General features: G+C 42.2%; 1 protein-coding gene across 2 annotated transcripts in view; it reads right to left on the minus strand.

The window, feature by feature from the left end:
* The window catches only part of LOC135767141 (CD48 antigen-like), a 30,603-nt gene extending 19,517 nt beyond the window's left edge, over positions 1–11,086 (minus strand). The window contains exons 1-5 of one of the 2 annotated variants that reach the window (XM_065276774.1): positions 10,718–11,086; positions 9,774–10,031; positions 9,467–9,598; positions 8,579–8,619; positions 6,921–8,084 (exon numbers count right to left, since the gene is read on the minus strand). In XM_065276774.1, the coding sequence (XP_065132846.1) occupies positions 8,001–8,084; positions 8,579–8,619; positions 9,467–9,598; positions 9,774–10,031; positions 10,718–11,072 (870 nt within the window). In that variant the 5' untranslated portion in view covers positions 11,073–11,086 and the 3' untranslated portion in view covers positions 6,921–8,000. Of the gene's footprint in view, positions 1–6,920; positions 8,085–8,578; positions 8,620–9,466; positions 9,599–9,773; positions 10,032–10,717 lie in introns of those variants that run through there. The other variant, XM_065276772.2, reaches the window with a different exon arrangement.
* Positions 11,087–18,406: the final 7,320 nt, after the last annotated feature.

The raw sequence follows: 18,406 nt of genomic DNA on the forward strand, positions 1-18,406 counted from the left end.
CGTGGCTCATTATAGATAATGAAGCAACAGAAGAAAGACGGTACATCTCTCTCTTCTAATACAGTTAACAACAAATTACAATATTTGTTTTCGATTTCACTTACATCTTCCAAAAGCAGACATTCCAAGCATTATGTAGACATTTATCTTTTGTTTATATGACAAATATTCGTTAAGTTACAGTTAATTTTTTCTGACGTGTTTCTGAAAGGACTTCACTGAGGGAGAGAGAACAAAATGCGCATCATGTTTATTTTCTTAATTTTGCGAAAAGCACAACATGCTGTTTTTATTGGGAGTGGACAGAAAAAAACTAGACAATTTAACGTTTTAAATGATGTATAAATCATATCTGTATGTCAAAAATCAGCAGAGTTATCCAAGTCTCTTTGGGGAGTGATCGAAAAATAAAGAGTTTGCGGCGCCCGCGCCGCAGCCGACCCCAGAGTGTTAACAATGTACTTACAGGTATGGACACACAATGCACAAGCACAGGACAATGAATACAAGAGGATTAAATAGGGGAGCAAATCAAGAGGGGAACAGGTGATATAAATGAAACAATAATGAGGAGGCTAACAAGGGACCGGGGTAAAAGAGACAAGACACAGGGAACACGTGGTCTAGTAAACCAATACAGAGACCACGTGAACCCACACAAAACATTGGTCTGTCATGATTCTGCCACAAGACTAGATTAAACAAAGGACAATATGGCAGAACCATGACAGAATCCCCCCTAAAGGAGCGGCTACCAGACGCTCCCCAGGGGAACACTAGACACGGGACAAGACAGACTGACAGACAGACAAAAAAAAGAAAACAGACGGCGGGGCTGCGCAGACGGCAGGGGCTGCAGCGGGGGCTGCGCAGACGGCAGGGGGCTGCGCAGACGGCAGGGGCTGCAGCGGGGGCTGCGCAGATGGCAGGGGCTGCAGCGGGGGCTGCGCAGACTGTGAGGTCAACCCCCTTCTCCTCCTCTTCTTTCTCAGGCGTGGTGCAGAATCTGTGGCAGGTGAGGTGAGGACAGTGGTGGGAGCAGCAGGCTCCAAAGAGGACCCCTCGGATGGCGACTCCCATGATACCCTCCTCTCGCGCTTTCCAAGAAGGGGCATAGGTGGGGAGGAGCTCTCTGGGGCTGGAGGGGAACGTTCTGGGTCGATGCCCTGGAGGATACCTGAAGCTCCTCCCAACACAACTTGTCCACCACCTCATGGAACGGGCGGCGGATCAGCTCCTCCCGTTCAGGCAAGGGAGGAGGGACGTTGAGCCCCGCGATAAAATAGGAGTTGAGGAGGGTCTCTGGCAACAAAACCCTCCTCGCTTCCACCGCCTGGGCATACCCCCTCAGGGACCTCTCTTGCTGGGGAGGAAATGGGGTCTTGCCCATCTTCATGTCGGCGGCAGTCGACTGCCACCACAGTTCTAGGTCAGCCGACTGCCGCCTGGCGGGATGACACGGGTTGTCTGCTGGGTTCTTTTGTGGCTTGTGCATTCTGTTGTGAAGTGTGAAGGACGAACCCAAATGCAGACACCAGTGGATGAACAAAAGACTTTATATATAATAAACAGAAAATAATACCCACGAGGGGGCAAAACAACATACAAGATACAATACAGAGGATAAGATAACTAAACAGGACAAGAACTATACTACACTTAAACACTAAACAATGAACAAGACTAAATACATTAAACTCTACTAGACAAGACCTTTTAACAATGTACTCACAGGTATGGACACACAATGCACAAGCACAGGACAATGAATACAAGAGGATTAAATAGGGGAGCAAATCAAGAGGGGAACAGGTGATATAAATGAAACAATAATGAGGAGGCTAACAAGGGACCTATGGAGCGAGATATGCGTCTTTATTAAATGCGATAAATTAAATGATCTGAGAGAAATAAAACTATTTGAAAGAAAAAGTTATCACACTGATAGCAAAGAAGCATTTCATGAGAAAAAAAAGAATATTTGAGAGAAAAAGTTTTCATACCAATAGCAAAAAATTATAATATTTGAGACAAAAAAAAAGTTTTGAGAGAAAGTATTTTATCATGATAGAACATAAAAAATATAAATTTGAAATTTTTAAAATTATTTCTGAGAAAAAAAATCTCTCAAGAATATGTTTTTTGCTATTAGTGTGAAAACATTTTCTCTAAAAAAAAAAGTGTTTCTATCAAAACGCTTTTCTTTGCTCTCGATGCAATTTCTTGCTCTCGTGTCAGGATTTTGCTTTCTCTGTGAAAATTGTGTCATGGGCGGGGCCACGTTCCTATTGGCCAGTCGGGTAAGCATCGTCTTATCTTGGGAATCGAACTGAATCATTACACCGTTGTTCGGTTCACCTAGATAGGCCCTGTCCCAAATGGCACACTCCGGACTTGTGGTCCTTCTCAGAGTCCACACTTTGATGACATCACGTAGTCCAGACTTTAGGGACCCTTGATGCGAGTCCACGTGGGTGCACCGGAGTCGTATTTTGGGACAGACTCGAGCATCACACCGGAAATAGGTAGAGAGGTTGCCCGTCAGTGTGAACTCCTCCCTTCCGTCGTCTGATTGGTCTGATTGCCTTTTCGCAAGGACTTCTGGGTTGGCAAAGTGCGCAAAGCCTGCTGCAGTGCGGGCTTCACTGAAGACCGCATCAAGGGGGCAAAGGAGGCGCTGATGAGCACACTTCAAAGCGTAAAAATGACATATGGGACACCCTACGGACTCGTAGACTAAGCGAGAACGCGCAATTTAAGGCCACGAGACCGAAAGTCCACATGAAGTGCGCCATTTGGGACAGGGCCATAGATGCCTTCTCTGCTTTTAGTTGAGCACGGACACTCTAATGTTTGAGTAAGATGACAAACACAACTCGATGGATAGCTGGCTGAGCAAGTTCACATCACTGAAGATTAAACATTAAAAAATGAAATGGTACTCTTATTCATGAATGAATGTGTATTATATTATTAGCTTGCTAATCGCTAGCCATCATGCTATAGGTAAACTTGCAAATTCCAAATGAATGTTTTGATTCACTCCTTATTTAGTGAGTAGTGATCTAGTTTCTACCTTTGCACTTGCTAGCCTCAAAGCACCTGAAGAGTAACTGCTTGTTCATCATATAAAACCTCCTGTATAACTTTCAACCAACGTAGTGTGCATGGAGGAAGTACACGCCTAGCTGCCGCAGCGCGGGGGGCCACACACGTCGGGGCTACGGTGATCACAGTCCCGATGTCGTACGTGCCAGTGGTGGTATATCATAACTTAAATGTGTTTTTTTGTTTTCATAAAAATATTAACATTGATACCATTATAATAAGATAGCTGCCTATTGAAATCAGTGTGAACAGATGCACTCAGTCTCTCAATATCACAACTATGGTCATATTGAATACACAGCTATGACAATAAATAGGGCAACAAAGTAATAATAATAATAATAATAATTTGTTACACTTATTTAGCGCTTTTCTGCAACACTCAAAGCGCTTTACATATAAAAGGGAGAATCTCCTCAACCACCACCACAAAAAATAAGCTTTGGAGGAACTTGTGAGATGTGAACCATATTTTTATTAATTTATTAAATTAACAGATCCATAACTTAGTAATTATAGATTAAACATATGCTTTGATACTCAAAATAGTATTGGGGAAAAAATACTCGAGTCACACACGCATTTCAGTCAGTTCACATGGTCACACACCACACCTTGTATTTCTCACGCTGAGAAGACTTAACTTTTCCTGCTATATACAATTAATGGACGAGGCGCAGGTTCTCTGTCAAGTTCATAGCTGCCTCGAATTTTTCTTGCGCTCCTCTGATGTCATTCACTTGGACTTGATTTATTCAAAAACTCCCCAACTGCTTTGCAATAAGAAGCTTAAGCTTACCTGAAACTATAAGGAAAATAGACTATAGAGGCTTTCTGAAATGAATGAAAGGAATAGAGATGACTATTGGAGCATGTCAGACATACTTTTTTTATAAGTGTAATTCTTGTCACTTGTCACAATTTAACACATCAATAATGTGTTATGTTTGTAACAACACTGGGTGTGTTAATTTTAACACATTGTTTTGTATTAAACTATTCAACACATTATGTGTTATTTCGTATTGATTTTGAGTTCATGTAAATAAAACACTAGATGTGTTGTCCTTATAAGAAAGATGTCTTAATTTAACACATTCGTTTTAAGAGTGTATGTAAAATACGGGACAAATCGCGTCCCGTATTGATTTGATACGCGTCATTTTGCCCGTAAATACGGGACGATTCCGTGTTTCACGGGACGGGTGGCACTGCCACCTGCATTGCATACAGTTGGTTGAAAGTTATACAGGAGGTTGTATATAATGAACAAGCAGTTACTCTTCAGGTGCTTTGAGGCTAGCAAGTGCTAGAAACTAGAGGTAGAAACTAGATCACTACTCACTAAATAAGGAGTGAATCAAAACATTCATTTGGAATTTGCAAGTTTACCTATAGCATGATGGATAATTAGCGATTAGCAAGCTAATAATATAATACACATTCATTCATGAATAAGAGTACCATTTCATTTTTTAATGTTTAATCTTCAGTGCTGTGAACTTGCTCAGCCAGCTATCCATCGAGTTGTGTTTGTCATCTTACTCAAACATTAGTGTCCGTGCTCAATTAAAAGCAGAGAAGGCATCTATCTAGGTGAACCGAACAACAGTGTAATGATTCAGTTCGATTCCCAAGATAAGACGATGCTCACCCGACTGGCCAATAGGAACGTGGCCCCACCCATGACACATTTTTCACAGAGAAAGCAAAATCCTGACACGAGAGCAAGAAATTGCATCGAGAGCAAAGAAAAGCGTTTTGATAGAAACACTTTTTTTTTTTAGAGAAAATGTTTTCACACTAATAGCAAAAAACATATTCTTGAGAGATTTTTTTTCTCAGAAATAATTTTAAAAATTTCAAATTTATATTTTTTATGTTCTATCATGATAAAATACTTTCTCTCAAAACTTTTTTTTTGTCTCAAATATTATTATTTTTTGCTATTGTTATGAAAACTTTTTCTCTCATATATTCTTTTTTTCCTCATGAAATGCTTTTTTGCTATCAGTGTGATAACTTTTTCTTTCAAATAGTTTTATTTCTCTCAGATCATTTAATTTATCGCATTTAATAAAGACGCATATCTCGCTCCATAGGGACCGGGGTAAAAGAGACAAGACACAGGGAACACGTGGTCTAGTAAACCAATACAGAGACCACGTGAACCCACACAAAACATGGGTCTGTCATGATTCTTCCACAAGACTAGATTAAACAAAGGACAATATGGCAGAACCTTGACAGGAACATCGTCCAACAAAGGGATTTGATGCTCTGTTAATTTAGTACAACCCAAGTCACAATCATCCTTAGCAAAAACATACTGATAAAGAGGTGCCTAACCACTTCCTTTTCAGACTCTGAAAGGCCTGGTAACTCTATCCTACCCAGCTCACTGTGGTTTGAACTACCCAGTCTCACAAAGTTTCGTGATATAGTCACGTATTTTTTTGATTCTTTTTTCGTGCTATTATCACGAAATTTCGTGTTTTTTCGTGATCGTATAACGAATTCCTGTTTTCGTGTGATTATCACGTATTGGTTACTCAACTGCTTTTTCCTATTTTTAAACCATTGTCGCTTCGGTTTAGGGTTAGATTTGGTGTTTGCATTAGAAAGTCACTTTATATATTGGTTTATACAATTTTTTCTGATTTATTTTTTTATATGTCGCCTGGCGTTGGGGTTAGAGTTGCACTGTAAAAAAAGTCCGTAGAAATTTCAATGTTATTGCAGCTGGGTTGCCGGTAATTTACCGTAGATTTACATTTATGTTATTTACTGGCAAGAGTTTGTTTAAAGTTAAATAAATTTTAAATATTAACAAGTCTTTATCTTCACAGAATAAAACTATACAATAACAGCCTCATGCAAAGCATTCTGGGAATCAGAAATCATCATCAACCTTTTTCTGTTTTTTGCTTCAGATTTTGTTTCCCAGAATGTTTTGCTTGATGCTGTTTTTTTAGTTTTACTCTGTAAAGACAAAGACTTGTAAATGTTTAATGTTCATTTAACTTTGAACAAACTATTGCCAGTAAATAACATAAATGTAAATCTACGGTAAATTACCGGCAACCCAGCTGCGATTTCTACGGAATTTTTTTACAGTGTGGGTTTGGTTAGGGATGTCATTTTATGTAAATCTAACCCTAAACCGAAGCGACAATGGTAAGAAAATAGGACAAAACAGTTGAGTAACCAATACGTGATAATCACACGAAAACAGGAATTCGTTATACGATCACGAAAAAACACGAAATTTCGTGATAATAGCACGAAAAAAGAATCAAAAAAATACGTGACTATATAACGAAATTTCGTGAGACTGGGCTGGGTTTGAAACAGACGCTGATGTCTGGCACTGAATAACCATTTCAGTAACATTACCCTGCAAATATTTCTTAAAAAAAAATTCTTGCTCAGATTGATAGACCAAACCCAACTTAGCTTTTGCTGGTAAATATGCTGTCTCTTTGCTAACATTAACCACAAGTACACAGATTGCATTTTGGGAAGACTGTAACAATGCTGGAGAAATCAAAATACCTGCAGGTAATCCACCACTACCATCATTGCTCATAGGTTCTAGTAGAGTGACTGAATTTGACAAACTCTAGGGACAGTAAGCGGTAACTAACCTCATTGTTCCAATTCAGTTCTAGGCTGCTATACTGTTCATTAATCAATTGGTCTTTTCATCTGCATTACAAAGCCTTGAAAAACAGCTTTTTAAAGCACATGGTACCACACAGAGGAAGTCACACAAAGTTTGATTTTCTTTTATAGTTTATTGAGTCCTGGGATTTGTAGTCCACCTAATTTGTAGTCCTACCCTTCTACCCCATTACATCTGTTTGGAGCAGTAAAGTTTAAAAAAGACATCAACTGTATAAGTGAAATCTGGAGCTGCATCTAAAACACATTCAATTCAGTTTTATAATATAAGAATTTAAACAAATGATTTACAGCAAAACTCAAAAGTGCAAGCATCACTTTAATCTAAAGACAAAAATGAATAACCACAACTTTGTTAATGCAAAAACAGGTGGGAATTAAACAGATCAACATTTCCTTTAACAACATTGTATGTGTCACGTACACCAACTCTTTCTACTACACAATATAATGACGAGGAAATAGGATTCTTAATATATTCTGGAACTTTATTCAAAAACACACAACGAAGATGAGGATCATCATAACATTGATGATAAACACATGAGAGCAGAATTTAAAGGTTAGTGATTAATCAAACATAACAATTACATTTATAACATTTTTCACAATTGTAAAGTGTTTCAAAGCAGCTTACATTAATAGATTTAGGGAAAAGCATAGAAAAGCGAGCGAAGTAATAATGTAACGTATACAGTAAAGTTTAAAGTTAAGTCAATGGTGGCGGACTTTTAAGGGGATGAAAAAAACCCTAGGAGAAAAACCCTCCTGGCTAGTCCAGGGGGAAAAAGGTGATCAGGTGTAAGAACTTAACTAGAATTAAACACAGGTGAAACTATTCATGATAAAATGAGATAACAAATGAACTAAACAAGATGATTAACAATGAACAGAAATTAATGAAACACAAAAACCCTTACAGTATGTGACTTAATAAACTTTCTTTATCAAACATACACTAAAAACTGCAGATGTTAAACATACATTGAACTGACGTATAGATTGATTTAGTTTGTAAAAAGTTTTAAAAGAGAAATTACAAGCCATTCATATTTATACTTTTTTAAATTACTACGAAAGTATTGAGGTCCTGAAGTTGAAGTTGTGTTTCTACTGTAAGCTGTTTCAGAAAGAGGGCGTGAAACCAAAAAAGCATTACCAACAGTTTATCAACATTATTAAAGTTTATCAACATCATGATGAACACATTAAGGTTTGTGACGTTGATCTACTGTATTGTATGTAACAGTGGTCCAGATATCTTCTGTCATCTTATGAATATGGGTCAGAGTCTTTAACAACAAATAAAATAAAACAGATTTTATTGTATAACTGAAGTGTGATGATGCATTGCTGTTTAGTAAAATAATGTTTTTAATAATATTAGTAGATATTTAACGACACTACTGGAAACAAGCAACAAACACTGTATCTGTAACAATGAAACATTTTAATTTTGAAATGTACAAATTTAGAGACCATGACAGCGTGTATCATCTAATGTTTACACTGTCAGAAGAAATGATCCCAAACTCTAATTGGAGGGTACCATTTAAAAAGGTCTTAATATCTACCATTTAGGTACAGATATGTATACATTTGCGGTACTAATCTGCACTCTATGGTTACCAATTTATACCTCTGAGGTACTGATATGAACTCTTTTGGTGTGAATGTGTAGTTTTGAAGGGAATCCGCTCCAGTTACAGCTATACAGGGAGCCCTTTTCGAAAAAAAAAAAAAATTCTGACAGTGTACAACAAATGATGAATGATATGACTCTTACCTCAACATCATCATAGTCTATATTGGCATCCTTCTGAAAACCTGAGAAATATAAAATAGTTTTACTTTACACATTGGGGGAGAGCAGGGGTGAAAGTAAAACTTTTCAGAAAAACATTCATTTTAAAAGCTAATGTTTCAGGAAAAATATATTTTTGCTGTGGTCAATGACTCACAAGTGGTCTATGGATACCAGGTGAATTTTTGATGAAATGAAAAACGACTTCAGTATAATTTCACTTTAAACATAACTAGCGCATTGTTACTTTTGACCCTGACAGCTGGGATGAAAGTAACACAACAGAACAAGATAGATTTAAGTAAATATAAATGACTATGACCTCGTTAATATGTAACATATTTTGTAATTTATCTTTGTAAAAAATAATGAAATGAAATTTTTATTTTAAATTTCAGTTTCTTCAAATGTTTCAAAAGCAACCCGACAGTACAAACTTCAATTTTTGAGAATAAAACATTTTTTAACACTTAGAACACAATAGAAATTAAATTAAATCAAATAAGAAAAATAAAAATTTTCAACATACAACCAGCAGCGGGACAAAAGTATACTTATTCTTTTATTCTGAAAAACTCTGAGAAGTCAAACGTCAGGATGTGTTAGAGCACTAAATAACCTGTAGATTGATCAGTATTGTAACACATGAAAGCAGAAACACAACGCATTATAAGAAAAAATGACCGCTTAAGAAATTGACTTATCATGGTTAAAAACAGCTTTCTGGACCTACACGCACAGAACGTGATATTTGTCAGCTCTGTCAATGTGTCAGTGTGCATTTGAGGACTGAGTGGATTTCTCTCAGTTAAACTCATGTAACACAAACTAAACACTTACAATATTTTAGTTTCTGAAAAGGATACATACCTTTCTTATTCCTGCAGCAACAGTAAAGAACCAAACCACAAAACACAATCACTCCAGCAACAACCACAACCATCAAAACACTGAACACACTATACGTTTGACTGGGGGGGAATCGATTGTGTCGTTCATTCCCTGCAAGAGATCGTATAATGAAAAACTGCAGTCATCAGTATATTCATACTGAAGTTTTAAGATTAGTAAATCAAGAAGAGAGCTTTGTTTTGTGAGACACATGAAGAGCAGATAATCTGTGTATATTTGATTGTGTCTGTGGTTTGTGATGATGGGTCAGCAGAGAAATATTTACCTTTACAAAGCTGTTTAATGTCTATTCTCTCTGTTTCTGAGCTGACAGGGTTGCTATGGTTACAGATGATGGCTTCATTACTACAGATCAGGATGATAGTGAACTTCTCATGTGATGTCACTTCCTCTGGAGAGCAGTTATCATTATTATAAGTGGAGTTAAGTGTGAGGTCATGAGCTCTACATGTGAAGTTTACAGTACAGGAGTCACTGCTGGACCAGTAAGAGATGACAGTCAGCTCAGGAGTCTTCACTGCATCTGAAACACATTTACTTTAGTTTTACAACATTCTGAGATGAACTGTAGTTTGGGTAAGGAAAAATTGACGACGGGCCATTAAATCATTTGAAAATAATGCACACATAAGGTGGTTATTAAGGGACCGGAGTCAATTATTCCTCTTATACCACGGTTAACACAGACATTGCTCTAGTGGTTATTTTAAGACAGGTCAGGTGTGCGTTTTACAGAAAAATAATCAACACCAAATGAATTTTTTTCAGCCAATCAAAATAAAGCATTCAACAGCCCCGTGGTATAAATGGTTTTAACAGTACATCTTACGTTTAAATCAATGTTTTGTTTAAAAACTGTTTTTTATTACACTTATATGACTACATATCATTGGAAAGCTCTGAGAGTTTAGTTTTTATTTTAACCATTTTGCCAAAAGAATAATGTAGCGAGAGTATTTTTGAAAACGGTCACTGATCCACATTTGTTGGAGTGGGACAAACACAATGTTTCACCATTATAAATTTGTGTTAAGTCTTTTTTGGAACAAATTTATTTTTGTGTAATTTGTATCATTTCAAACAGAGTTTTGTTGATCAGTTATCAGTTTCAAATTGCAAGCCCACTGCCATGCTTCTGTGGTCTTAAAGAAAGGCCCAAACAAATTCAGTAACACATTAAATCACAACAGACTCTCTATACTCACTCACCTATAACAGATACTCTGTGTTCAGCAACATCTCTATTTGATTTTCCAGTTATTTTAGCTGTATAAACTCCACTGTCTGTCTTCTTCATGTTCTTCAGTGTTAGAGAGAAACTTTCAGTATTGAAATCCACTCTGTCCTTGTAGTCATCAAAATATTTTACGTCTTTAAATTTATTATAATATTTCACTATAGTGTCTGATTTTTCATTCTGCCAGAATATCTCCTCAAACTCATCAGGTAGTTTATCTCTCTGTATATTCAGTTGAACAGAAGCTCCTGTCTTCACAAACACAGTGTCTTCAGTACTGAACCCTGAGGAGAGAGAGGAATACAGATGAATAAATGTTGGTTTCATTAAGCTTTACAAGTTTAACACAAACTTAAATTAAATATAACATTAATTAAAATAGTTACAATGTTTCATTCTCTTCTTGGTTCAGTTCGCTTTCAAATGGCAAAGTTTTAAAATGGGCAAAATTTTTTAATAAAACTCAGATTAAAGTGTCATTTTATTGGTTAGAATGCACTCGTGAATGCATATATAACGCTTCTCAGGGAGGATTCCACTCGAAATCGATCATCCCTATGCCCTATTTTCTTTGAAGATTAAAAGTCTTGATGTATGCAATTGTGTCTCATAGTGTGTCCGAATACACTTGGCAAATTAAGCAATGAAATAAAACGTCATTTTCTTTTTATTTAAAGTGACTGTTTTTGTGATGTACTCTTCCTGTAGTATCCATCAAGGGGGCATAAACACCATTTGGACTTCACCCTAAATGTCAAAACAAGTGAAAGAAGGTAGTAGTTACTGTTTGAACTGAGCGCTGACCATCAAAGAAAACATCAAGTTACGGTTTGCGTCTTCAATAAAATAAAATAAAATAAAATAGATTTTTGTGTGTGTGTCCTTTTAAATGCAAATGAGCTGATCTCTGCACTAAATGGCAGTGCTGTGGTTAGATAGTGCAGATTAAGGGGCGGGATTAATACATCACAAGGGGAGCCAAATTTCAATAACCTATTTTTTTTCACATGTTTGCAGAGAATGGTTTACCAAAACTAAGTTACTGGGTTGCACAGGTGGAAAGTAACGAATTACATTTACTCACGTTACTGTAATTGAGTAGTTTTTTTGTGTATTTTTACTTTTTTAAGTAGTTTTTAAAATCTGTACTTATACTTTTACTTAAGTATGTTCTGTTTAAAGTATTGTACTTCGCTACATTTTAAATCATATCCGTTACTGAGTAAAAAAATATTTTAAAAAGCAAGGTGATAAAGACGCGCAAAGGATGTAAATGGGCGGGGCCCGGGGAACGCGCAAAAAGAACCATGGAGACGGATGAGACAGGCGCGTGCTAATGCAGACCCGCCTCAGTTCAAATCTTATGAAAGAAACCCCTGGTCAAATTTAAGCCACCACTTTCCACTGACGCGAAGCGAGGGTTTCATTTCTATGAAAGGTAGGATTCATGCTCTTAAGTACGAAATTGCACGACGCGTTTTTAATACCATGCGCATTATCTTCCGAGGTCTAGCAGCTTCGCGTCAAGTCAAACACAACTTCAAAACGTCCTCGAGAATGCGCAGGTCATTAGACATTGCAGAGAGAGAGAGAGAGAGCGAGAGAGAGAGCGCGCGCGAGAGAGAAGAATAAAGGTCATCAGGTACCCAGGTCAGGGAAGTAAGAAGATAATAAACGTGTCAAATGTATATAGCCATGGCACTCATCTCATTATATGCTCATTTTAACTATATATAGTTTAATAAAATAATGTATGTTACCAGCAATACATCAATTACAACCTTACTATAGTGATTGTATTTACAAGCTGCTGACCACCTTCAAAAGTGCATAACTCACATGTAAAAATCATTAAACAATTCCATAAATGTTTCTTACTTTAAAAAAGCTTTTTATTTTATTAACTTTTTGTTATTGCACTTTAGTTGTAAAGATGTTCCTACAATTAAAAACAACTAGTTTGAGATTTATATTCCCTTGTCGTTTTTGAACTATACTAGAATCCTCCACCTCTTCTCGCTGTAAAAAAAGTAACTTTTACTCTGAGTAAATTTAGAATGACTTACTTTTTAAGTAAAATATTATTAAAGTAACTTTACTTTTACTTGAGTACAATATTTTAGTACTTTTTCCACCTCTGCTGGGTTGATCTTTTTCACATTTTCAAGGTTGACAGAAGCACTGGGTACCCAATTATAGCACTTAAACATGGAAAATGTCAGATTTAAATGATATGTCCCCTTTGTCAGGATCCTGTTGGAATCATGTCTTAAATTATATCTAGTCTTTGTGTTGGGGGTCCTGGCAGTACCATGTTTTATGTGGGAAATGCGTGGTTTTAGTTTTGGTTTATTCTGACCACGCATTTCCCGGGTCTCGTCACTCGCTCCCTTATTTGTTATTGATTTCAGCTGTGTCCCTCATTAGTTGTCCCTATTTATTGTCCTTGTGTTTGATGTTCTGGGCACGTTCGTCTTGTCGCATTTCCTGTTTTTTTTTGCCTGTGAGTATTTAGTTATATCTTAGTCGTAGTCTGTTTAATGTTTTGTTAAGTTTAGTGTTGTGTTTTCCTTGTCTTGTTCCCTTTCAGTCGGTCACTACGACGTCACGTCGTGACCGACGAATTGGGAACTCGCTTAGAGAGACCAATCTGCTTCGAATACTACTAAAACGCCAATGAACTTGGCATTGAGATATTTGCATAATGCTGGCGCCGCCCCGCCAGGTGCGTATATAAGCAGCAGGTGCAAATAGGGAAACGAGCGTTGTCTTTCGTGTTTGGGCATCGAGCACGCAGAGGCAGCGTTCGCTGGGGGTAAGTGTTCTCACTGCGAGAACATGTCCCTTGTGGATTTGCGCAGACGGTTGTCTTTCCTCCGGGAAAAACGCAACCCTCGTCATGCGAGTGCTGAACGCCGCCACGGTGCGGCTGTGAAGCTCTCTAAGGACGACCTGCGCATCACTGTGCTGAGCCGAGCGGGGGATTCGTCCTCAGGCTCTCAGCCTCCTCATCCACAGCCGGTTGATGTGCCGATGGAGACTTCAGCGTCGTGTTCTACGATGTCTCTAGAATCCATCGCGCCGCCCTCCGGGTCCACCGACGCCGCAGCATCCGAGGGTGGGCCTCCTTCCCCTGACGTGGACCCCGACGCCCTTCCTCCCTCTGGTCGGGTTGGGACGCCGGAGTTCGATCCAGAGATGGTGGCCGTGCTCGCTCGAGCGGCGGAGACCGTAGGGTTAGAGTGGGTTCCCCCCCCTCAGCCCGAGCCGTCCCGCCTGGATGATTGGTTCTTTGGAGCTGCCCGGGTGTCACAACCCTCTCCACCAGTGCCTTTCTTCCCCGAGGTGCACGAGGAGCTGACTAGAACCTGGAAGTCGCCGTTTTCCATGAGATTACGGCCGTTTCAGCCCTCCCCGCTCACCTCCCTCACCAGCGGAGCCGCTAAGGGTTACACGGGGATCCCTCCCGTGGAGCGTGCTGTCGCGATGCAACTGTGTCCGGCTCACGCTCCCTCTTGGAAGGACCGCCCAACCCTCCCCTCTCGTGCCTGCAGACAGTCCTCCGGTTTAACGGGCGCTGCCCACCAGGCATGTGGAGAGGCGGCTTCAGCCCTGCACGCAATGGCGTTGCTGCAGGTTCATCAAGCGAAGGCCTTGAGGGATCTGCACGAGGGAGGACACGACTCGCCTGTCCTTTCGGAGCTCCGGGCTGCCACTGATCTGGCTCTTCGCGCTACGAAGGTGACAGCGCAGGCGATTGGTCGTGCCATGTCCACGATGGTGGTCCAGGAACGCCACTTATGGCTATGTCTGGCGGACATGTCGGATGCGGAGAAGAACAAGTTCTTAGACGCTCCCGTGTCCCAGGCTGGTCTCTTCGGTGAGTCGGTGGAGTCTTTTGCCCAGCAGTTCTCCGCCGCCAAGAAGCAGACGGAGGCGATCGCTCAGATCATGCCCCGGCGCAAGCGACCTGCATCTCGCCCTCCAGCGCCGGCGGCCCCGTCTGCTCCTCGCCGAGGGCGCCCTGCGGCGGCTGCCTCCACCCCCCCCACTAGAACATCTTCCAGGCCACGGAGGGGGAACAGCCGTCGGCAGCCCGCCCCGCCCGCCCCACCCGCTTCCCGTGGTAAACGGAAATCGAAGCGGTCCTGAGACGGGCGACCTGGATTCGGATGGGATCACTCTACGGGAGACGGTGATGGCATCGCTCCCTCCACCGGTAGAGGGCCGGGTGGAGAATCTTTGGTTTCGTTTTGTTCTGTTCCGCCGGCTTCTCAGCCGGCACCCACAAAACCACAAAAAGAGTGCATTCCTATTCCTTCTCCAGGTCTTCAGAGGATCGAGAGAGATGTGAGCGGGCATTTACGTGCTCTTCCTCCCTCTCCTCTATCGCCAGCGGGTGTCCTGAGGAGTTCCAGCTCTCCGCTGAGGAGACGGGACCACCAGCACCCTCCTCGGAGTCTGTGCTCTCCGCTGAGGAGACCAGACGACCGTCACCCTCAGCGGGCTCAGGTCAGTGTCACACACACATACTGTAGATGCTTATGCTGTCACAGCAGACGCACCGGCAGTCCCACCTGTCTCGCTTCGCTGCCCCACCGCGGGTACTTCGGTAGTGTCGTTAATTCTCCTCGTACGGTGCCTGGGTGCTTGGCTTCAGTTCCCAGCCCGTTTCGTTGGGTTTTACGCACAATCCGCCTCGGTTACAAGATCCGGCACACCCCAAAATTCTCGGGCTTTCGTTTCACTGTGGTGAAAGCGCCCGATGCACATGTACTGCGTGCAAAGTTCGATATCCTGTTGGCGAAGGATGTATCGAGCCGGTCCCTCTTACCGAGATGATGATGATGATAGGGTTTTTCCAGCCTTTATCTCATAGTACCCAAAATACGCGGCGGGTTACGGTCGATTTGATTTACGCACCGGCTTTACAAAGGTGTTCTTTTGGACGATAACGCCGAGGCTCGTATTTCAATATTCAGATCGTTTGCAGCCTTAGACCTGTAAGACGTGTACTTTATGTGTCCATCTCCCCTCGCTTTAGACGTTTTTCGCTCTGCGTCGTGGGGTGGGCATATTAATACTAAGTACATCATTCGAGCTGTCTCTCTCTCTCCGTGTCTCCATGTGCTAGTCACGGCTTTAAAATATCAGAGAGAGGGTTGTTCGCATTCTGCTTTTATGTACGTCGACTTATAATAGCCCGTTCTTGGCAGACGTGCGCGAACACAGAGTTAATGCTTCGGCATCTCGCTCGTTTATGTCTTCAGGTCGACTGGGAAAGAGTACTTTGCCCTGTGCAGAGGATCCTTTTTCTCAGTATGGAAACTAGACTCGATCGACTAAATGGCGTGTTTTACAAGAGCGCGCAACCAGTCAGTTCTGACTTGCCTCGGTTTAATTCGAGGGAAGTACGCGGTCCCTCTGAAACAATTTCAGAAGCTCCTGGACATATGACAGCATGCTGCGGCTGTGACACCGCCCGAGCTGCTTCATATGAGACCGCTTCAGCGTTGGCTTACGATCGAGTCTCGAGGAGAGCGTGGCGCACCGGCATACACCGTGTAAACATTACACCTGCGTGTCATTCCAACTTCCCCGTGGTAGACCCGGCATTTCCGATAGACAATGCGCCCCTGAAAGGTCTCCTGGCATTCTGTAGCATGTATGCCCTTAGCACGGGATGATCGCCACGTATGACGGGCTTGCAGTCTCAGGGGTGTGCATAGCACCCCAACTGCCGCGAGCGGTGCGCTGTATATCTGGGAGTTGTACGCTCCGCTGTGGAGATGCGAGGGAAGGATGTATTAGCCGACACCGACAACATTGCGACTGTTGCGTTATTTACCGTTAAGGCGGTTTTGCGCTCTCGTCACCTGTCGCATCTCGCTCGTCATCTCCTCCTTTGGAGTCAGAAGCATCTGAGGTCCCTTCGTGCCATTCACATTCCGGGCTCGCTCAATACAGCAGCGGACGCGCTTCTCGAGCTGCGCGCCCCGGCGAATGGCGACTCCACCCCCAGACGGTCCAGCTAATTTGGAAGAAGTTCGGTCGTGCGCAGACAGACCTGTTTGCGTCGCCGGACGATACCCACTGTCGCCTATTTTATTCACTAACCGAGGGCAGCCTCGGCGTGGACGCATTGGCACACAGCTGGCCTCGGGGGATGCGCAAATACGCATTCCTTCCAGTGAGCTTAATCGCACAGACACTGTGCAAAGTCAGGCAGGACGAGGGGAGCCTTTTATTAATCGTCCGTACTGGACGACTGGGAATTGGTTTTTCATAGTTAATGCTCCTCGCGACAGCCCTCCCTGGCGGATTCCCCTGAGATAGGACTTTCTTTCTTAGGAAGGGGCACATTATGGCACCCGCGCCCCGACCTGTGGGATCTCCATGTATGGTCGTTGAGCGCGCGCAAGGTTTAGGTGATTTATCGCAAACGGTATCTAACACCATCAACGCGGTTCGAGCACCGTCCACAAGACGGGCTTACGCGCTTAATGAAACCTTTTTCGTCACCTGGTGCTCTTTGCAACGCGAGGACCCCAGAGAATGCCCCATTAACATTGTGCTTTATATCTTCAACATAGGTTAGATGGTAGGCTGTCCCTTCGCCATTAAAGTTGATATCGCCGCTATTTCTGCTCGTCACTCACTCACTTATCAACGGCAGATCAGTTGGCCAGCATGATTTGGTTATTACACTATAAGAGGCGCTCGCAGGCTAAACCCCTCGCGCCCTCCTTCTATTCCTCCTTGGGACCTGTCCATGGTGCTGAAAGCCCTTCAGGCCCCCCCGTTCGAGCCTTTGCAGTCTGCGAGTCTGAAGCTTTTATCAATGAAAGCTCTGACCCTGCTAGCTTTGGCCTCAGTGAAGAGAGTAGGGGATTTATATGCATTCTCTGTTGACGATTCGTGCCTTCAGTTTGGTCCTGCTGCCTCGAGTGTAACATTGAGGCCCAGACCAGGCTACGTGCCCAAAGTTCCCACCACTCCTTTCAGAGATCAGGTGGTGAGCTTACAAGCGCTGCCCCCGGAGGAGGCAGACCCAACCATGGCTTTGTTGTGCCCCGTACGCGCACTGCGATTCTACGTGGTCCGCACGCAAAGCCTCAGGACCTCAGACCAGCTCTTTGTTTGTTATGGTGGCCAGCAGAAAGGGAAAGCTGTCACTAAGCAGAGGATGTCTCATTGGATAGTTGATACTATCGCCCTGGCTTATAATCTTCAGGGTATTCCTTGCCCCTTTAATTTGAGAGCGCACTCCACACGGAGTGTTGCCTCATCTTGGGCTCTCGCTCGTGGTTCCTCGCTAACAGACATCTGCAGAGCTGCTGGTTGGGCGACACCTAATACGTTCATTAAATTCTACAGTGTTCGTATCGAGCCTGTATCCTCTCGTGTTCTTTCCTCACCAGGGGGAGCACGGAGAACAGTCTCGCAGGTCGGCTTGCAGCCTCCAACTGATGCTTCATAACTGTGTCAGTATGGAAGGCCTTCAGAACAAAAATGCGTAATGGTTTGAATTGTTCTTCCTCCGCTGCCTTGGCAGCCTTTGTTGCGGAGCATTGGCTGTCAGCCTTTCACTAGCTGTATCCTCGCGAACCTACGTGTCTGGCTCGGGCTCCACATTGTGTCCCACCGGGTTCCATTGTGAG

Source organism: Paramisgurnus dabryanus, chromosome 6, assembly GCF_030506205.2.
Source record: "Paramisgurnus dabryanus chromosome 6, PD_genome_1.1, whole genome shotgun sequence".
NCBI classification, from domain to species: Eukaryota; Metazoa; Chordata; class Actinopteri; order Cypriniformes; family Cobitidae; genus Paramisgurnus; species Paramisgurnus dabryanus.